This window comes from Hippocampus bargibanti, linkage group LG05, assembly GCF_051943395.1.
Source record: "Hippocampus bargibanti isolate YZ-2025 linkage group LG05, ASM5194339v1, whole genome shotgun sequence".
Lineage (NCBI taxonomy): Eukaryota > Metazoa > Chordata > Actinopteri > Syngnathiformes > Syngnathidae > Hippocampus > Hippocampus bargibanti.
In genome coordinates this window covers 20,408,060-20,425,952 of record NC_142738.1, presented here as the reverse complement: position 1 = coordinate 20,425,952, position 17,893 = coordinate 20,408,060, and the positions used below count along the sequence as shown (strand labels likewise).

The 17,893-nt window shown below is 43.0% G+C and overlaps 2 protein-coding genes across 2 annotated transcripts; both read left to right on the top strand.

Annotated features, from left to right (window-relative positions):
- The first annotated feature begins 1,050 nt into the window (after positions 1-1,050).
- Positions 1,051-16,938, top strand: LOC148898178 (uncharacterized). Its single transcript, XM_088997221.1, has 4 exons — positions 1,051-1,229; positions 10,275-13,799; positions 16,303-16,353; positions 16,426-16,938. Exons 2-4 carry the CDS (start codon positions 10,310-10,312, stop codon positions 16,554-16,556), a joined length of 3,672 nt encoding a protein of 1,223 aa, XP_088853347.1. The 5' UTR covers positions 1,051-1,229; positions 10,275-10,309; the 3' UTR covers positions 16,557-16,938.
- Positions 1,834-7,287, top strand: LOC148898179 (uncharacterized). Its single transcript, XM_088997222.1, has 2 exons — positions 1,834-6,300; positions 6,436-7,287. The coding sequence occupies exons 1-2, from the start codon at positions 5,803-5,805 to the stop codon at positions 6,664-6,666; spliced, it is 729 nt and encodes a 242-aa protein (XP_088853348.1). The 5' UTR covers positions 1,834-5,802; the 3' UTR covers positions 6,667-7,287.
- Positions 16,939-17,893: the final 955 nt, after the last annotated feature.

The window sequence follows — 17,893 nt, the reverse complement described above, 5'->3', positions numbered from 1 at the left end:
CGGCTTTTCCCTACCAGGGGTCGTGTCAGGGTTAAACCCAAAACATTATCACCAATTGTGAAAGAAGACACAAAGACGTGAGATATAACTTGCAAGGAGAGTGTTCAGAGATTGTTCAGTAACATCCATCTGACCCACTCTGAAAACAGTCTCTGGCCTCCTTGCTTTTATTGAAAGTTTGGGAATGTCTGATTACAAAAATCTCAACTGTCTAAAGGGAGAGGTAGCAGTTCACATCGGTTGAGACTGGTGCAAACAAGCATATCTTGAGAAAAGCAGAAACAGACTGTTCAAGGAGACATTCTGTTATTGAATGTCTTAAGAGAAAGTCATAACAAAAATACGTGAGCTATGTGCGAGTGTTAGTAACTTGGATAATATAAAGCAAACTAGTTTACGAATATAATGTGACTACATGATATACAGTTTTAGTCCAACAGGTCGCCACAGCGAATCAGTGTCCTCCATCTTCAGAGGTTTGATTGGCATGTTTGTTTTGGCCAAGCTTTTACGTCGGATGCCCTTCCTGACACAACCCTCTGTATTTATCCGGGCTTGGGACCAGGATATGATGTCCCTGAATCACTGGTGGAAAATTGCTTTGATCCTCTCCTCTTTCATCTAGAACTGCTTCATGTAACAAAGAGGGTACAGAAAGGGTTTAAGAAAGAATGACTGTGTCTTTGTTTTGTCATATTGTCTTTGTGATGTCATATTATATGTTTTTTTGTTCTTTTGACTTCAAGATAGCGCCGCGAGGGTGGCTGCCTTTCCAGCAGCTTATGTATTTTGTTTTTCGATTTTCATTCCTTTCATCACTTTGCTCCTGTGAAATGTAAATTTCTCTACTGCCAGACTAATCAAGGCAAATCCAATCTAATCCAATTCTCCCCTCCCTCCTCTACCACGGATCTTGACCAATCACGTGCGTCTTTCACCGAAGACTGGGGGCGGGGAATAAAGGGAAAAAAGTCGGCTCCCTTTCCCGGCCCTTTTTAGGAGATGGCTCTCTTCGTTCGCTTCAGAGATCCGGCTTAAACAACCGGCTCGTTCGCGAACGACACATCGCGAGAACCAACAGTTCCGCTTGGTGCCTTGGAATTAGGAGCACAACTGCAGACAGAGATAACTTAAAATATGACAAGGTGGCATTAAGCTGGAAAAAGAAACGATTCTATGAGGTATACGCTTCGCTCTCCACCCGAAGTTGACCATCTTCCATGAAAAGGGTAAGCGTATCAGAACGTGGCCGCCAATGTTTTTCTTTTTTTGCCGAACACAGGAAGCGAAAACGTTTTTAACTGAGAAGTTACCTCAAGAAGAAGAATGCAACCGCTCCGGGATAAACACGGAGTTATAAACACATTTAAGTGGTTGAATTGGCGTATATTATTTGTGACGGTAAATATATTGCGCGTTTGGACGCCTGTGGACAAAATCGTTTTATCGCCACACAAGAGTCAGAGTCATCTCCGTCGAATGCCAGTCGAAGGTGCCTGCTTGCTGCTTCCTTTGTCCATCTTGACCGCTGTTTTAGCCGGTTAGCGAAAGCCTCGTTTGCTCACCGCACTTCCAAGTCTGGATACACTTCTGGCTACACTTTATCTCCCAAACGTGTCTTGGGCCCATAACCTGTTGATCTTCAGCGCTTTCGCGATGCATTTGGGAGAATAAAGACTCGAGATGGTCCTTCTTGTTTAGTTCGTACAAGTAGGATGTTTATTTGCCGGAGCACAGCCACTACTCTCATCGTCGTACAAGAAGTCACTCACACACACAACACACACTGGTTTTGATCGCTGTTAAACCACGTAATGTTGCGCTGTGGCTGGATTGCCAGATCTGCTCAATATTAAAGCATTTCACAAAATGAGGATACAAGCTAACTTTCTTAACAACCGGTATTAAGTGGTTAGCACGCCGGGTTCACAGGGCAGAGTTCGTGAGTTCAATACCCGCTCCGACCTCCTTTGCATGTTCTCCCAGTGCCCGCGTGGGTTTCCTCCGAGTCCTCCGGTTTCCTCCCACGTTCCAAAAACATGCATGGAAGGCTGATTGAGCACTCGAAATTGTCCCTAAGTGTGAGTGTGAGAGCGGATTTGTCTTTGTGTACCTTGCTGGCTGTAGCTGTTGAGGAAGGAGCACGCACACAAGACTAATTGTAGACACGTGTTTATTCTAACTGCTAACAAGTGGATGTGGTTCAAACATAGAAAATGCAGTAAAACATTCTTAACTTATACACTCCCCCTGCTGTACACCTGCTGGGTGAGATGCTTGGTCCTAGTACCCGCCCAATGGCAACCAATTCATGGTGTCCCCGGCCTCGTGCCCGAAAACGGCTGGGATCCGCTCCACCACCCCCGCGATCCTAATGAGGATTAAAGAACAACAAACACCTCCGACAAGTTGCGTCCATAATTTGTAAAATCACTTCAAATGACTTCTACTGACCACATTTTACAAAGATTCCACCGCCTATAGCTATATTTTACGTTTTAAAATTTGCGCTGAATTGTTTTCGAGTTGATTCCGATGCCGGAAGTGACATCGCGGCGGGAACTGCCCTGTCCGAGAAAGCGATACACAGTGAACTCCCCTGTCCGAGAAAGCGATACACAGTGCATTTTGGGTACTTTGTTTCATCTGAAAACACTGTGTTGATCGCAAAATTAGAAGGAAAACTACATAAATAATGCAATGGTGAATCATTGCGTGGCAGCCGTGCGAATGCTTTTCTTGACGCCGTGATTAAATTCTCGATTTGATGTGAATTGTGATTTACTACAATTTTGTTATTGTGAACTCCATTGTATAGAAGGCCGTTCACACGTAAGTTCGTAACTTTTCATCTTGAAAGTTTAAACAACTTTTTGCATGCACAACCATTAAACAATCTGCATTGATGTTGACATCTTGTAGCTTATTTGTCATTATTATTTGTTATATGCCACATATCACCAAAGTTGATGTTACATTGCATATATGCTTCATATGTCGTGTCTTTCAGCAGTTTCGATGCTTGCATATACGGCTTGAATTGATACGGCAAGACTTCTTTATCGATCGCAAACACTTATGCTTTCATCTTCAGAACTACAGTGAGACCTCAACTTACGAACGCCTTATAATACGAACTTTTCATCATACGAATATCAAATTTATGAAAATTAAGCCTTATAATAAGCACTATTTTCATAATACACACCCACCACGGCCGGTCCATCAAGCACACGACCTTCAGATCTGGCGAAAGTGATCTTCAGCGGAAGCACACGACCGAACAGCGCTTCAGCCGGCGCTACTTTCCATACCCCTTCTCATTGAATGCACACGTCGGTCGCCTACTTGGAGCTTTTTGCTGATAATTTTACTATTATGGGACCGGAAAATAAACACCACAGGCTTGTGTTCAGCCTCAGTTCAAATGTGGTGTGTTACTATGACTAAATTGAAGAAACTGCCAGCCGTACACGTCTACTCTGCTCTGTTTATTTGTCATCCAAGACTTGGGGTGCGTTCAGGTTCGAGAATAGAGCACAACTTCTTATGACTCTAGGCTGTTTGGAAAGCATTGTCTAACTGAATGAGCGGTGACAAACACTTCCCAACGTTTTTGTGTTGCTACACTTGAACCCACCTCCCTGTCAAGATGCGATAGAAGTGATTGTGATTGGCTAAAGGGTAGAGTCATGTGTCATGGTAAGCCAATCAGAGCTAGTGTTTTCACACACACTGGAACAGCGTGTCAATAGTCACGCTAAATTGTCACGTGCGAGTTGACCGCTCCAGCGTGGCTGCCGCTCGCGACACTTCAATTTCATTTCAACGAGTCACTGTCACCTCACCAGTGACATGATTACGACGAAAGTGCATCGCTATGTCTTGTGCTCCAAAAGTTGGCTTGTGCTCCAAAAGTTTGCTTTGCACGAGGTGATTGTTAGACGCGAGTGTGCCATTTTATTCGCCCCGCCCGCCTTCTTTTGTCGCGTTTTATTCCGCGTCCGTAGAATCATCGGATTCGCGCCTTTTGTTGTCATAAAATCTCTGCCAGCACCTACGGGACTCGAAGTGAATGCAGATGACATCGAGAAGCTTGTTGCTAACCATAATGAGGTCATCAACACAGAGAATTTGATTTGCCTTCAAGAGGACAAGCAGAAGCAGGCCATTCAACAGTTGATGTGCAGGCTTTTATTGAACAGTTCCATTCAGAAAAGGCTATAAGAATCATCAACATGATGAATGATAATGTGATGCCTCAGTTTCGTTAGACCTTACAAGTCAGAAAGCAACAGGTGTCAATGAAGAGCCATCAATGACAAGTGACTTTATTATACAGTGCAGTGTATTTCTTTCATTACAATACAATGATTTTTTCCGCAGTTAGGACGGCGAAAAAAATCATTGACACCGCCCTACCCACTCTCGAGGACTTGCACACTGCAAGAATCCAAACTAGGGCGCGGAAAATCCTACTGGACCCTCCGCACCCTGCCCACCACCTTCTCCAGCTACTCCCCTCAGGCAGGCGCTACCGATCCATGCGCACCAAATCCAGCAGACATTTAAACAGCTTCTTCCCCCAAGCCATTAACTCTTTGAACTCTTTGAACAGTAGCCAAAATGGAACTGTATAGTGCCACTTAGCAGTTTTTTTTGACGACGATACTAGTGCAGCGTGTTCTACCGGAAACAAATTCCTTGTGTCCTACATACTTGGCAATAAAGATGATTCTGATTCTGATAGCACATTTATTATACATAGGATAAGGTAGGTTGTGTGTTGTTTTAAGGCTTATTTAGTTGAAAAGTATATTTTATGGAAACCCGGGAACGGATAATTCCCATTTTAATGGTTTCCTATGGGAATTTTTTTTTGAGATACACACTTTTCGCCTTACACACTCTGTCTGGGAACCAATTACGTTCGTAAGTTGAGGTCTCACTGTAATTGAAAAACACGAACGAGGTGTGCGTTATTGCGTGATTTAGTGGCCGAGCACGGCTATGCTAAGTCAACCATTGCTATCATTCTCCGGAACAGAGAAGCCATCAAAGGTGCGTCTGTTGCAAAAGGTGTTTCCGTGCTCTCAAAGCGACGGTCAGGCAAATGATCGGAATGAAATTCAACTTGCCGGTCCGAAGGCGAAGTTACTGCTAGCTCGCCTGCACACAGCTCATAAGCGTCCAAACTTGCTATCTGCAATGTACTTCTCGTAGAAGTATATTGATGCTAAAGTTAACATGGGGCTTGTTAAAATGGCACTGACATTTGACTGTTTCATCGATGGAATTGTTTCATTGTTAATTAGAATCAGAACATTTTCTCTCCTCAAAGGCGAATGCTCCGGTGCATTCAAGCTGAAGTGCACCCGTTGGGCTCATTTAAAGGGCCGTTTGCATGATTCAACATGATGGCCAGTATCATCCAATCAAAATGGTGCTTTCGGCCAACCTAGGTCAGTGTCATCCAATCAAAATTGCGCTTTCCGCCAACTGCAGCCCCAACAGGGAATGAACGGGGGGAAAAAAACGAGAATATGTATTTAGTTTTATCGGCGAGCCATATGCAATCATCAAAAGAGCCATATATGGCTTGCGAGCCATAGGTTCCCGACCCCTGGATAAGAGGTAACAACATTCTGGACAATGTTTTCACCACACACAAAGGAGCCTACAAAGCCTACCCCCTCCCCCACCTAGAAGCTTCGGACCATTCCACTATCATGTTAATTCCCGCATACAGGCCACTTGTCAAAGTCGTCAAACCAGTCAAGAAGCAAATAAGGGTGTGGCCTGATGGGCACTCAAGAGGCACTCAAATACTGCTTCTCCAACACCGACTGGAACATATTCAGACAAGCGGCCACCTACAACAACACCACAGACCTCCAAGAGTACCCAGACTCTGTTACCTCCTACATGAGGAAGTGCATGGATGACGTGACTGTCACCACCAACCGGAAGCCATGGCTGATGGGTGAAGTCCACAGGCTCCTTAGGGCTAGGAACGCTGCCTACAAAGCTGGCGATGAGCTGGGCCTGAGGACAGCCAGGGTCAACCTGTCACGCGGCATCAGGATGGCCAAGAGACGGCACCCCAGGAGGATTTCCAACCACTTCAGAGACACCAGGAACCTGTGGCGTGGGATACAGACCATCACAGACTACAAGCCCTCTCCACAGACCTGCGAGAACTCCACCACTCTGCTGAACCAGCTGAATGATTTCTTCGCCCGCTTCGAGGCAGACAACAGCACTCCAGCACAGAAGACCCCACCACCTCCCGGCGACCAGGTACCATTGAGCGCATCCTGACCATCTGTATCACCATGTGGTACGGCCCCTGCACCGTGTCCTGCCCTAAGACTGCAGCGCATCGTGAGGACAGCTGAGAAGATAATCGGTGTGTCCCCCCCCCCCCCCCTTCAGGACATTTACAACACCCGCCTCACCCGCAGAGCCATCAGGATCACTGGCGATCCCACCCACCCCTCCCACAGCCTCTTCAGCCTGCTGCCATCGGGTAGGAGACTGCGGAGTCTCCGAGCCAAGACCAGCAGGCTCAAGGACAGTTTCTGCCACCAGGCAGTCCGGAGACTCAACTCCCTCCCAGCCCTGCCCACCCTGGCCCTTCCCACTGCCACACTCACCAAACTCTGAGGACAGGTTACACGCTGTACTATCATCCTGAACTCTATTTTTTGTTCTTTCTCATTTTTTCTGCAAGACCTCACTTCAACCACTTCAACCCTTTCTTGTTGTTTGTTTTTGCACTACTACATTACGTCACTTTATATACGTCACTACCTCACTTTACATACGTCACTACTTCACTTTTCATACGACACTATCTCACTTTACATTCAGAAATTACATGTATTGTCTGTTGTCAATTGTATGTCTTTTTAGCCACGTTATAAGTGTCTTGCACGCTGGGTCCGAGGGGACATTAATTTCATCTGTGCTGTATGTCATGCATATTAGCATATTTGAGAATAAAGCTGACTTTGACTTGACAATAAATATGTGCATTGATTTAATGTGCCTGTCTATTTCACTCTGTATGCTGAGACAGTGAGAGCAGAATCAGAAAGCCTTTCATAGTCCCACAATGGGGAAATTTGCAATCTACAGCAGAAAAATTTAAAAGGGTGGTGGAGGGGGGCGGGGGGTGAAAAGAAAAACAAAGTATTCTAAGCATAATAGAAATGTCAGAAGATTGAAATTTATAGCTGTGTAAAAACATGTAATGAAAAGAACTGTAGAAATATAAAAAGCTCATTTGATATGTCTTCTTCTCTTGGCAGTCCATCGAAGTCGAAGATGACATAGCTTCCATTCTTATGAGGGGTATTGGACAATGGTTATTGTTGCTGGCTGCGATGCCACTGTAGGTGACTATGAAGCCCGATTCTGGAGCCACAAATCCTGCCACTGTGCTATTTACAATGCAATAATCCAGGTTTTTTGTCACGTGTGGGTATTAGGAAGCCTGACAGCAGTCGGTAGGAACTAACGTCAGTACCGCTCCTTCTTGCAGTGCGGGTGTAATCGTCTCTGGCTGAAGTAGCAGTGCTGTCAGGGTGGGCAGGAGGGTGGTGGGAGGGACTGTCCATCATAGCTTTTAGTTTAGCTAGCGTCCGTCTGTTGCCCACCTCCTCCAGAGAGTAGCGAGCAGCCCAGGACAGAACTGGCCCTCTTGACCAGGCGCTTTTTCTGTCCCGGGTGGTGATGCTGCCTGACCAGCAGACAATTCCATGGTGGATGGCAGAAGTGACCACAAAGTCATAAAAAGTCTTCAGGAGTGACCCCTGAACGCCAAAAGACCTCAGAAGAGAAGACTCTGTCCCTTTTTGGTCAGGGCATCCGTGTTTGTAGTCCAGTCCAGTTTATTGTTGAGAATAACACCCATGTACTCGTAGGAGGTCACCCTCTCTATGTCCATACCATAGATTTTCAACTGTACAAGTGAGGACGTTTTCCTGTAGAAATCCACAACCAACTCCTTGGTTTTCCCGGGGTCGATCTGGAGGTGATTCTGCTGGCACCAGTTCACGAAGTGCTTGGTCAATCCTCTGTACTCCCGATAATCTCCCTCTCTAATGAGGCCGACAATAGCAGAGTCATCAGAGAACATCTGACGGTGGCAGGCTGGGGTGTTGTAACTGAAGACCGAAGTGTAGAGGCTGAAGAAAAATGGAGCTAGGACTGTCCCCTGCGCCGCTCCAGTGTTGCAGAGAAGCTTATCCTACTCACAGTTCTTTGCCCTCGCATACAGTGGCCAGTTTGTTAGGTAATCTGTAATCCATAATGTGAGGTGGTGGTCCACCCCGGCATGCCGCAGTTTGTCCCCCAGTAGGTTGGGCTGCATGGTATTGAAGGCACTGGAGAAATCGAAGAATGTGATCCTCACCGTGCTCCCAGCATTCTCCATGTGCAGCAGTGCCGAGTGGAGGAGGTTGATGACTGCGTCCTCCACACAGATGCTGGGCTGGTCGGAAAGTTGATACTTGTTACATTCTGCTTTCACAACTATTTAACTAATAAGCTTCATAAATCCATGTAGACAAAACTAAACATGCAATAACATAATATGTACTAAGCTAAACATGGAATAACATAATATGTTTACTAATCTAAGCATGAAATAACATAATATGTTTACTAATGTGCATAAGCACTATATGAAGAGGCATCGGCTGGAGAGGTAGTCACGCTATTGTGATCACCATCAACCCCATACACAATCTCTTTGAACTTGGGTGGAATTCACAGCTATAGGTCATATCAAGCAAACTGTTAGAAAGCAATGTGCTGCACTACCACATGCTCATGTCGACCACCAAATTCTTGGACTACATCAAATGCACATTCAATCACAACTTCAACAATGCTTCAAAGCCAAAAAGTACATTCTCTGCCTGCTCTCCTCCGCTACATCTCCAAAGAGCGCATGTGTGCATGGACCAACAGCGAAATACTGCTCGGAGCTTCCACGATTGCCACAAACAGCCCACTGGTACGCTAGCAGCTCGACCTTGTGGTTTACGTATGTCAGTGGCCCAAAGTTCAACCGAATGTTTGTGGTCTTAACTACAATGTAGAGATGTCGCAAGGAAAATAAATAACTCTTACTGTAGCAATTTTCTTTATGAATACAGACGCTCCCCCCCTTATGAACGATACGTTCCCAGCGGTCGTTCGTAAAGTGAATTTGGTCGTAAATTGTTCAGTGCTGCAGTATATTTTGTATGGAATGTATGTTTAAGTTAAACACTCAATGGGGAAGTACTTACTTATGCATCGCATCCTCGTGGCGCGTCAACTGGGAAGAGGGATTTCTTCCACGTCCACATACTCTACACAGCCAATCATAAACGAGCTTGGCACCTCCTCCTCAAAGCGTCAACTGGTAGGAGGGATTTCCTCTGCACCCACATACTCTACACAGCCAATCGCAAGCGAGCTGGGTGGATCGGGGCTTGAACTCGTTGGAAACACTTCAGCATAGCTGGGCGCCGATTGGTCAGCCTTGATGTCCGTCGTGTAAACATGCAGCCATTGAAACCTCCAATGTGTCTGTGTGCATGTGTATGTCTGAAGCACAGTACGCAGGCAATCATTAGCAAGCTCGGCCGGAAAAACTCCAAATATTTTGCGACATACAGTACCCGCAAAAATGTTTGTATGTACCGTTTTGTCGTAACTTGAATGTTCGTAAACTGGGAAGCGTCTGTACAATATTCATTTGAACATATCAATCATTAAATTAAACAACCAATATTACTTGTGACTTTTGAGGCTGAGAGGTGGAACATAAGCCTTTCACCGCAATGGCTTTACTTTTGCACAACATGGCTAAAATAGCTCACATACACACTAAGACAGCACTGAACACTAATGGGATGAAGGTTTGGTGATGTCATTGATTAATTGGGCTAATTGACATTACAGCCAATTACAGATTTTTCATTAAAATCAAAATAACGGCCAATCAGATCAGTGTGAAGTGTAATTTAGATGCAATAAGCATATAGTGAAAACACAAACTGGAAACACAAGTATAAGATCACACAACCACAGTTACTATGTCTGGTTGTACTTGTTTTTTGAAGCATCCTTAATAGATTTGAGTTTTCATGAGAAAATCACTACAACATCAATGGCATATCTCTATCTTTCTGTACTTGTACTTGTTAGTGTTTGTTTTACAATTGATACATCTTCAATTTATGCCAAAATGTTAATATTGTAAATTTTGTTTGCAGGGCATCTTTTTCTTTAATTCACACGAAGAAGAAATATGCAAAAATTGTACTTGGCTGGACTAAATGGACAATACCAAATACTTTCTCCATTCTCACAAGAAGTGGCCCAAATACCCAATGACACGGCGAATCTTGGAGTGCAACCTCAACATAGAGCAATTTCTTGCGAGTGCGACCCATCTAACAGGCAGCCTGACTTTTCTTATCAGACAACTGGCCACCAGAGTCTTTATGTCTATCTGCAGAACCCTTGTTGGAATGTGCTTGGAGGATATCCTTTCCATGGAAACGGATATCAAAACACCACTAATCAATTAATAGTTCAACACGGGGCTAACCTTATGTTAAAAACGACCCCGGGTCAGGATTGGAAGAGCCAATTTTCATTGTGTTGCAATCAATCATCACCCAATCTGTATAGTAACTTAGCTTCACATTCTCTTCAAAAACATATGCAAAAGGACTCGTGTCGAGTCTTTAACCAAAGTTCATTGAAATCTAAATTGGTCTCTGTTACAATGGCTGCACCGCTTCAAGTCAGACAGAGTGTTGCAAAGACTGGAAAAGAGTCATCCACCGCCAGTACCGAGCACATTGCTTCACTCAACAAAATTCAACATGGACCACTCTCTGGTTCTGCCAACCCTCAATATTTAGTTTCCCCCAAATCTAATACAGTTGCTCAAAAGCCTGAATCCGCTGAACAGATTTTGCAGCAATCTGTTTTGAATCAACCCGAAAAGCTAAATTCATGTACTGTTTTGGATAGTCGCCAAACACGCAACCTCAAAGCAGAAAAGTCTAGTTCTGATGTCATTGGGACAACTCTGCCAGGGACCACTAATCAACAAACTACAACGCAATCAAAACAGCTGGTTACCAAACACTCAACAAGGCTTATAGTGATGTCACATCCACCGCCGTCAGACTTGCAACCGGCCCCAAAATCAGTGGGCAAAAGTTCCCAGTCATTACCAACCAATAAACTAGATGAGAACTTCATGAAAAGAGTCATCGCTGTCGTGCAACCATTGTCTCCACAATGTGATATAATTACACCTGCAAGTCGAAGTCCCTCACCACACATCCCCATTGCGGATGCCCACAACAAGACTATCACAGGCAATTGTGGGAATCCTCCTGAAAGTGAAACACAGCTACAGTCCATTAAACGTCTGAGTATGCATGAAACAGCTATCGGATGTGCAGATGACACTCAGTTAGCTACCAAACATGCCGGTTATATTCCAAGTACATACCATTCTCTTGGATCATGTACTTCAAAATTGGCGACCCTTGAAAATACAGAAAAAGAAAATGGGACGAATGACCAAGACAAAATGTTACCCGAAGGAAAGGCTACTATCCTTAAACTTGCATCTTTCCCAACAACTACGTGGACCTTGAAAGATTTAGCTTTGTTGGGTGAAGGAATGGTGATGCAAGGTTCGCCGACAAATCAAGATTTACTCGAACAAATATTGGTCATGTTTTGGAGTGGGAATTCTGACCAGTTGGCACAATTTATTAAGACAAAATCTTGGTCTGCCTGTGTTCGTCGTGTTTATTCATTTTGTGCCAACTGCGTGAAAGAAGACACTGTTGTGCTGTCGCAGGTATGGCCGGCATATGCTCATCAACTCAAAAACTTTCACGTTCTGAAAGATGGCGAGGTTTACACAGAGCTGCCCTACACATCGTCATGGTTGAACACAAATGAACAGCTCGATGATATTGACAAAGAATTTGGACCTAATATTTACAGAACCGTCCCTGACAACAAGCCTGATCCAGTTAAAAGAATCGCCAGCATTTCATCACAAAATGTCAGCAAGATTCCTAGATCTGTCCCTCAAAGAGGAGACGAAGATTGTACTGACCCACTCGCCAATGTTTCATCACAAAATCTTCCAGAGGTTCCCAGATCTGACACTGAAACAGGAGGCAAAGATTGCAAAGACGACCTCACCAACATTTCAACCCAAAATATGAATGAATCTGACCCTGACACAAGAGCGAAAGATTGTGATGATGATTGCACCAACATTACATCAGAAAATGTGAGCAAGGTTCCCAGTCCTGACACTGAAACACAAGCCAACATTTGTAATGACCCTCTGTACTCATTTAAAATCCAAGTTTTGTCACCAGGAAAAGCAAAAGCCATATTTGACCTTGACCATGTTGTGATGTCACCAAGTACGGCTAGTATTGGTCAACCAGAGGAAGTCCCACATACTTTTGGTGCTGTGAAAGATGAGTCGCTTCCAAAAGTCCATGTCACAAGTGGATCAAAACAAAAAAATCCCCTGAATCGGTTTTGCTGCATTACCAAATGGAAAGACATTCTACTTGGTTCCAAAACATCTTTGGATAATAAGTGCCTTTGCAAGGAAGATTTTGCAAAGAGTCGAGAAAAAATGAACTGTCCACAGTTTACAATAGAACCTGATCATCCATCACACTCACTGGAAGGAGACACGGACTCTAAAAGTAAGGCGAGAATCGCCAGTAGCCTCCCGACAATAAGTTGGCTTGGAATATGCAAAGAAATCAGTGAGACCTTTGAATTAAATGATGATCAAGAAACAACTGATCTGGATTGGCAGCAGCTAAAAGAAAGCCAGGCAAAAATGACAAATGAAAACAAAGATTATGTCGCCAATTGTGACCACCTTGCTGACAATAAAGAGGACGTGAACAAAGTTTCGCCGAAACCTGCGGAAAGTTTCTGGTCAACTGACAGGCATATCGCTGATGACAATTCCTGGACCGAAAATCAAATGGACACTAATATGTCAGCCAACAATGAACACATTGAACTAGCCTCAACGGCATCTTCACTTGGGACAAAGTCACCGTTGCAAACTGAACAACAGATGCAATACAGACCAATGTCCGAAAATGAGACCGATTTCAGGGAATCAGAAACACGTGAAAGTGATCAACGGAAACGGAAGAGACTTGGCAATCCTGACAGCATTTTTCCATACCTGAAGAAGTTGATGAAGAAGAACCCGGATTTACATAAAGTTGACGTTTCAAAAAACATGGCTGTGGTTTGTTCTGCTGGTGAACCTTTGGCGTCAGAGAAGTCAACTATCAAATTGATGCTATTTGGCTCTTTGTCACACCAACAGTCTGCTTTAATTGGGCATGGAAATGAGAAGAGGAAACCACCAAAGGTAGTTTTTGCAAGAGTTGACACCAGGAAAAAATTCTGTCAAGGTGAACCAAACTCATTTTGTTCAGCCAAAAAAGGGACTTTATCTCAAACTAAAATAAAGCATAGAACCAAAATGAAACTAATTGGGGACAAAAGAGAGAAGTTTCAATCTACAAATGAGAAGGATGTTGTCATCCAACAAAGTCAGTCTGTCAAACTCGACAAAAAAAAGAATGAAAATGGAACCCAAGAAGCTTTGCCCATCCAGGACATGGCCTTGAAGTTCAGTGTTTTGCCCCCCACCTTCCGCTTTGAAGAAGGATCATCTGGCTGGAGAAAAAACACTGCGCATTCTTCAGGTAAGTCAATGGTCTTAATCAGTGTGAAACCTGGACTTGTTTGATTGAACACAGACACGAGCAGAAAGTCCTGACTTTATTTTGGATTGGATTGGATTTGCCTTTATTAGTCTCACAATGACGGTGATTTTGGTGTTTGAATTGCAACCGGTGGACATGCAGGTTCATTGGTACCCTTCCACCATCTAATATAGCATTTCATTGGTCAGCCTGTCACTATTTCTCACTGGGCTAGATTAACATAGATCTATTTGAAATAACATTTTGTCATTGAACCGGGTAACCGCTCAATAAGGTCCTGGCTCCTCCATTCAAAGGGTTAGTGAGGCGCTCAGATGTCTTTCTGGCAATGTGTTTACGTAGCAAATGCGGGTTTCTGCTATTTTTATTTTACCTCCAGGTGGGAACGGCTCAGAACTGGAGGTTGCCAAAATTGCCGCGACGTGGTTACGGCAGTTGCTCCTCTCTTTGTCCTGTGTAATTCTTACTTGTAGGATTGGATAGGACTGTCCTTGTTAGGACTGTTTGGATTTGTTTTATTCTATCTGGTCATGCTGGAGTAAAACATTTACCGTATTTATTTCAGTATAACACACAAAATGTTCTACCTAAAAAGAAATCAAAGTTTGGGTGCGTGTTATAAACGAGGCCTGGGAAAAAAATTCTCATATACTGTATATTTAATGCTTTATCCCATTCAGGAGGGGGCAGCATTTCCATGGCTATTCTCGCCCTTCAGTTTCGAATCTCGGAAAGACCCCGATCACACGCATTCCTTTTTTTTAATTGTTGATTACCATTTCTTTAGCTACACTTCATTTCCTTTCCTCACCCACATTGAAATGTGAGTTGCTGTTTTGCACACTTACCAATATCCAGTTTCGATTTAGTGTTTACATTGTCAATGAATGATTTTTATCACGGCGCTTGGTCAGAGCCGAGAAAAAGTGAAATAAAATTTTATACAGACTTTTAATTGAAATTTAGGGGTGCGTGTTATACACGTCTGCGCGTTATACTTGAATAAATACGGTACTTAAATTTTATTGAAACGATTAAATTTTCTTCCAATCGACGGATCCAAGGACAGGTGGTTCCGCTCGGGGAGCCTGCTGCCATTCATTCACAGATGGGGGGTGAAATGGAAAGGATGAATTAAAATACAGTAAAGTCTCGTTATATCGATATCGGATATATCGATAGTCCCGGTTATATCGATACTATTTCTATGCACACACAGAGAAAATTACATGACAACAGGGTCGGATATATCGATAGTCCCGGTTATATCGATATTTTTTCGGACTCCCTTGAATATCGATATAACGAGACTTTACTGTAATGCTGATGAAAAGGATGGAATGAGTTCTGCATTTTAACAATTTTATTATTTGAACAAACATTTGAATATTTTTCACAAATACATGCTGCAACGCCCCAGGCGTGAGAACACAATAATAATGAACAATTCAAAATCATTGTGAGGATTATTTTGATTAATACGAATATTCCTTTCATGCCAAGGCACGCTCCCCAACCTCTGACACACCGGAATCCCCACAAGTGGATTGGATAGGATTGGAATGGATTTGCCTTTTTTAGTCTCGCAGTGGAGAAATTTACATTTCACAGCAGCAAAGTTATGAAAGAAATGAAAGTAGAAAAGCAAAACACAGGAGCTGCCGGAAAGGCAGCCACTCTCGCGGCGCCGTATTGAAGTCAAAAGAATAAAAAAAAAACCTAAATGACAAATAACATGACAACACAAAGACACAGAGAGATATTCATTATTAAGCACTTTCTGTACCCTCTTTGTTTCGTAAAGCAGTTCCAGATGAAAGAGGAGAGGATTAAAGCGTCTCTTCACCAGTGGATCAGGGACATCATGGTGGAATGTGCACGTCGATTACAAGCTAAATGTTGAAAGCAAACACGCAGCTGTAGCATCCATTGACGAAAAGAGATTGTCTCACATCTCCGTGGGATCAGTGGCATAATGCGAGATGAAGTAATGACCGATATAAGATTGAATGAATTCCATGACGATTGGCTTGATGAGTGCAGGGAGTCCAAAAAAGGTCTCCTAAGGAGCATATCGGAGGGTTGGCGGAAAAGCGAGTGGGTAATCAATAACCAAATGCCCTGCTGTCAGCAAAGAAAAATCTCTTCCTGAGTGTGTTTGTTCAACTTGTTCGCGCCATGTCTTTGACAAACACACAAACTAACGATCCAAATATGAGCTGGTTTGCATGCTGACAACCTTTCTTTTTTAAAAAAGAATATTGTTCATAATTTTGGCAACACGTCAATCCAGAAACCATTTTTCTTATACTGGTTTAACCTCAATTGATTTGGTACACGTTAATGATGTGACATTATATCAAGATGTGTCTCCATGAACATTGATTTTGTAATTTCTACCAAGCTAATTTCTTTTAAAGGCATGCTGTGGGGGGACAACTACTAATCGTCCTCAAAACTAAACAATTTTCATTTCTTCCAGATGAACCATTGACCGAATCAGAAAGGAAAAGATCTAGTAAGAAGAGCAGAGGTAAATTTCAAAGCATCGTGCTTTCGACAGTGGTGTTTCATTTTTCATTGATCGGTGTATTTCAATATGCAGTGGATATTTGGAGTCTTTTTCCCGCAAACAAGTCTTCTGTACACCATGGTCCAGAGTCCAAGAGTTCCAGTGTCTTTGCAGAGTATCAGAAAAAATACTTGGAGAAGTCACGCATCATTCAGCAGTATTGAAAACACACTAAAATGATTAGGATGATTCCTTTTGTTTCTGGTTTTCAAGGCCAAGTCTTAAGCTTTTTGCACTTGTGACCTTGAGGCACAATTTTTTTATATGCTATTTTTGTAATACATATTTTGTCATGTTAGTATTGACATTGACATTCTTTTCCTGTATCAGACTTGAAGATAACGCGATGCAATTTAACATAATTTAACTGTGATCAAAAAGTTTTATTTTACTTTGATTGTTGCAGTAAGAGTTGATGTATTAGCCAACCTACCAAGGTTCCATATTTTCCAAATCATTTATTTGATTTATTGAACAAAATCACATATTTTTTTTCCAGAATAATGTGTGAAATGTAGTTTTCATTTAAAACTTGACTGAAACCTTGTGCTTTTGTCATTTGTCAATCCTTTTCTGGTGGAGCTTTAGCATGCAAGAAATAACTCCCACTGTGGACATCATTGAGTCTGATGTCAACCAAGGCTTTTAAATGTCCATGTGTTTAAGTTTACACTGCTTATTTTGTGAATCAGTTCTGATTTTCAGCTTCCAGAAAATAGAAAACAATTCCTGGTCCACCGTCAGTGAGTGTAAGTTTGATGTCGATGTTGAGTTCATTGACTGAGCATTCACACAAACTACCTGACCATTTCGATGAAAAGGTTTCTTCAGCCGCCATCTGTACTTCTTTGATGTCTGGTGTCTGACGTTTCGCTTCTTATCCAAGATGCTTCTTCAGCGAACTAAAGTCTTACTGGTAGTATAGGCCCTATATATATATATATATATATATATATATACATACAGTGAGACCTCAACTTACAAACACCTTATCTTACAAACTTTTCGTCTTAAGAACCTCTAATTTATGAAAATTAAACCTTATAATAAGCACTATTTTCATAATACCCACCACGGCTGGCAGAGTGATCTTCGGCGGAAGCACACGACCGAACAGTGCTCCAGCCGGCGCTACTTTGCACACCCCCTCTCATTGAATGCACACGTCGATCGCCTACTTGGGGCTTTTTGCTGATAATTTTACGATGATGGGACTGAAAAATAACCACCACAGGCTCGTGTTCAGCCCAAGAAGACAAAATAAAATCACTGTCGCTGAGAAGGAGATAATTGAAAAACACGAACAAGGTATGCGTTTGTGTGATTTAGTGGCCGAGCACGGCTATGCTAACTCAACCATTGCTCCCATTCTCCGGAACAGAGAAGCCATCAAAGGTGCGTCTGTTGCAAAAGGTGTTTCCGTGCTCTCAAAGCGACGTCTCGGGCTATCGAAGAAATTGAAAAAAACTTTTACAGCACAGTTTATTTCTTTAATTACAGT

What these genes read in the sequence shown, in the direction of transcription:
- LOC148898179 (XM_088997222.1), top strand. Translation starts at nt 5,803, where the DNA reads ATGGGCACTCAAGAGGCACTCAAATACTGCTTCTCCAACACCGACTGG. An exon ending in CACCACCTCCCGGCGACCAG is followed by an intron (nt 6,301 to 6,435) that starts GTACCATTGAGC and finishes CCCCCCCTTCAG; the next exon opens with GACATTTACAACACCCGCCT.
- LOC148898178 (XM_088997221.1), top strand. Translation starts at nt 10,310, where the DNA reads ATGCAAAAATTGTACTTGGCTGGACTAAATGGACAATACCAAATACTT. An exon ending in AAACACTGCGCATTCTTCAG is followed by an intron (nt 13,800 to 16,302) that starts GTAAGTCAATGG and finishes CATTTCTTCCAG; the next exon opens with ATGAACCATTGACCGAATCA. An exon ending in ATCTAGTAAGAAGAGCAGAG is followed by an intron (nt 16,354 to 16,425) that starts GTAAATTTCAAA and finishes TTCAATATGCAG; the next exon opens with TGGATATTTGGAGTCTTTTT.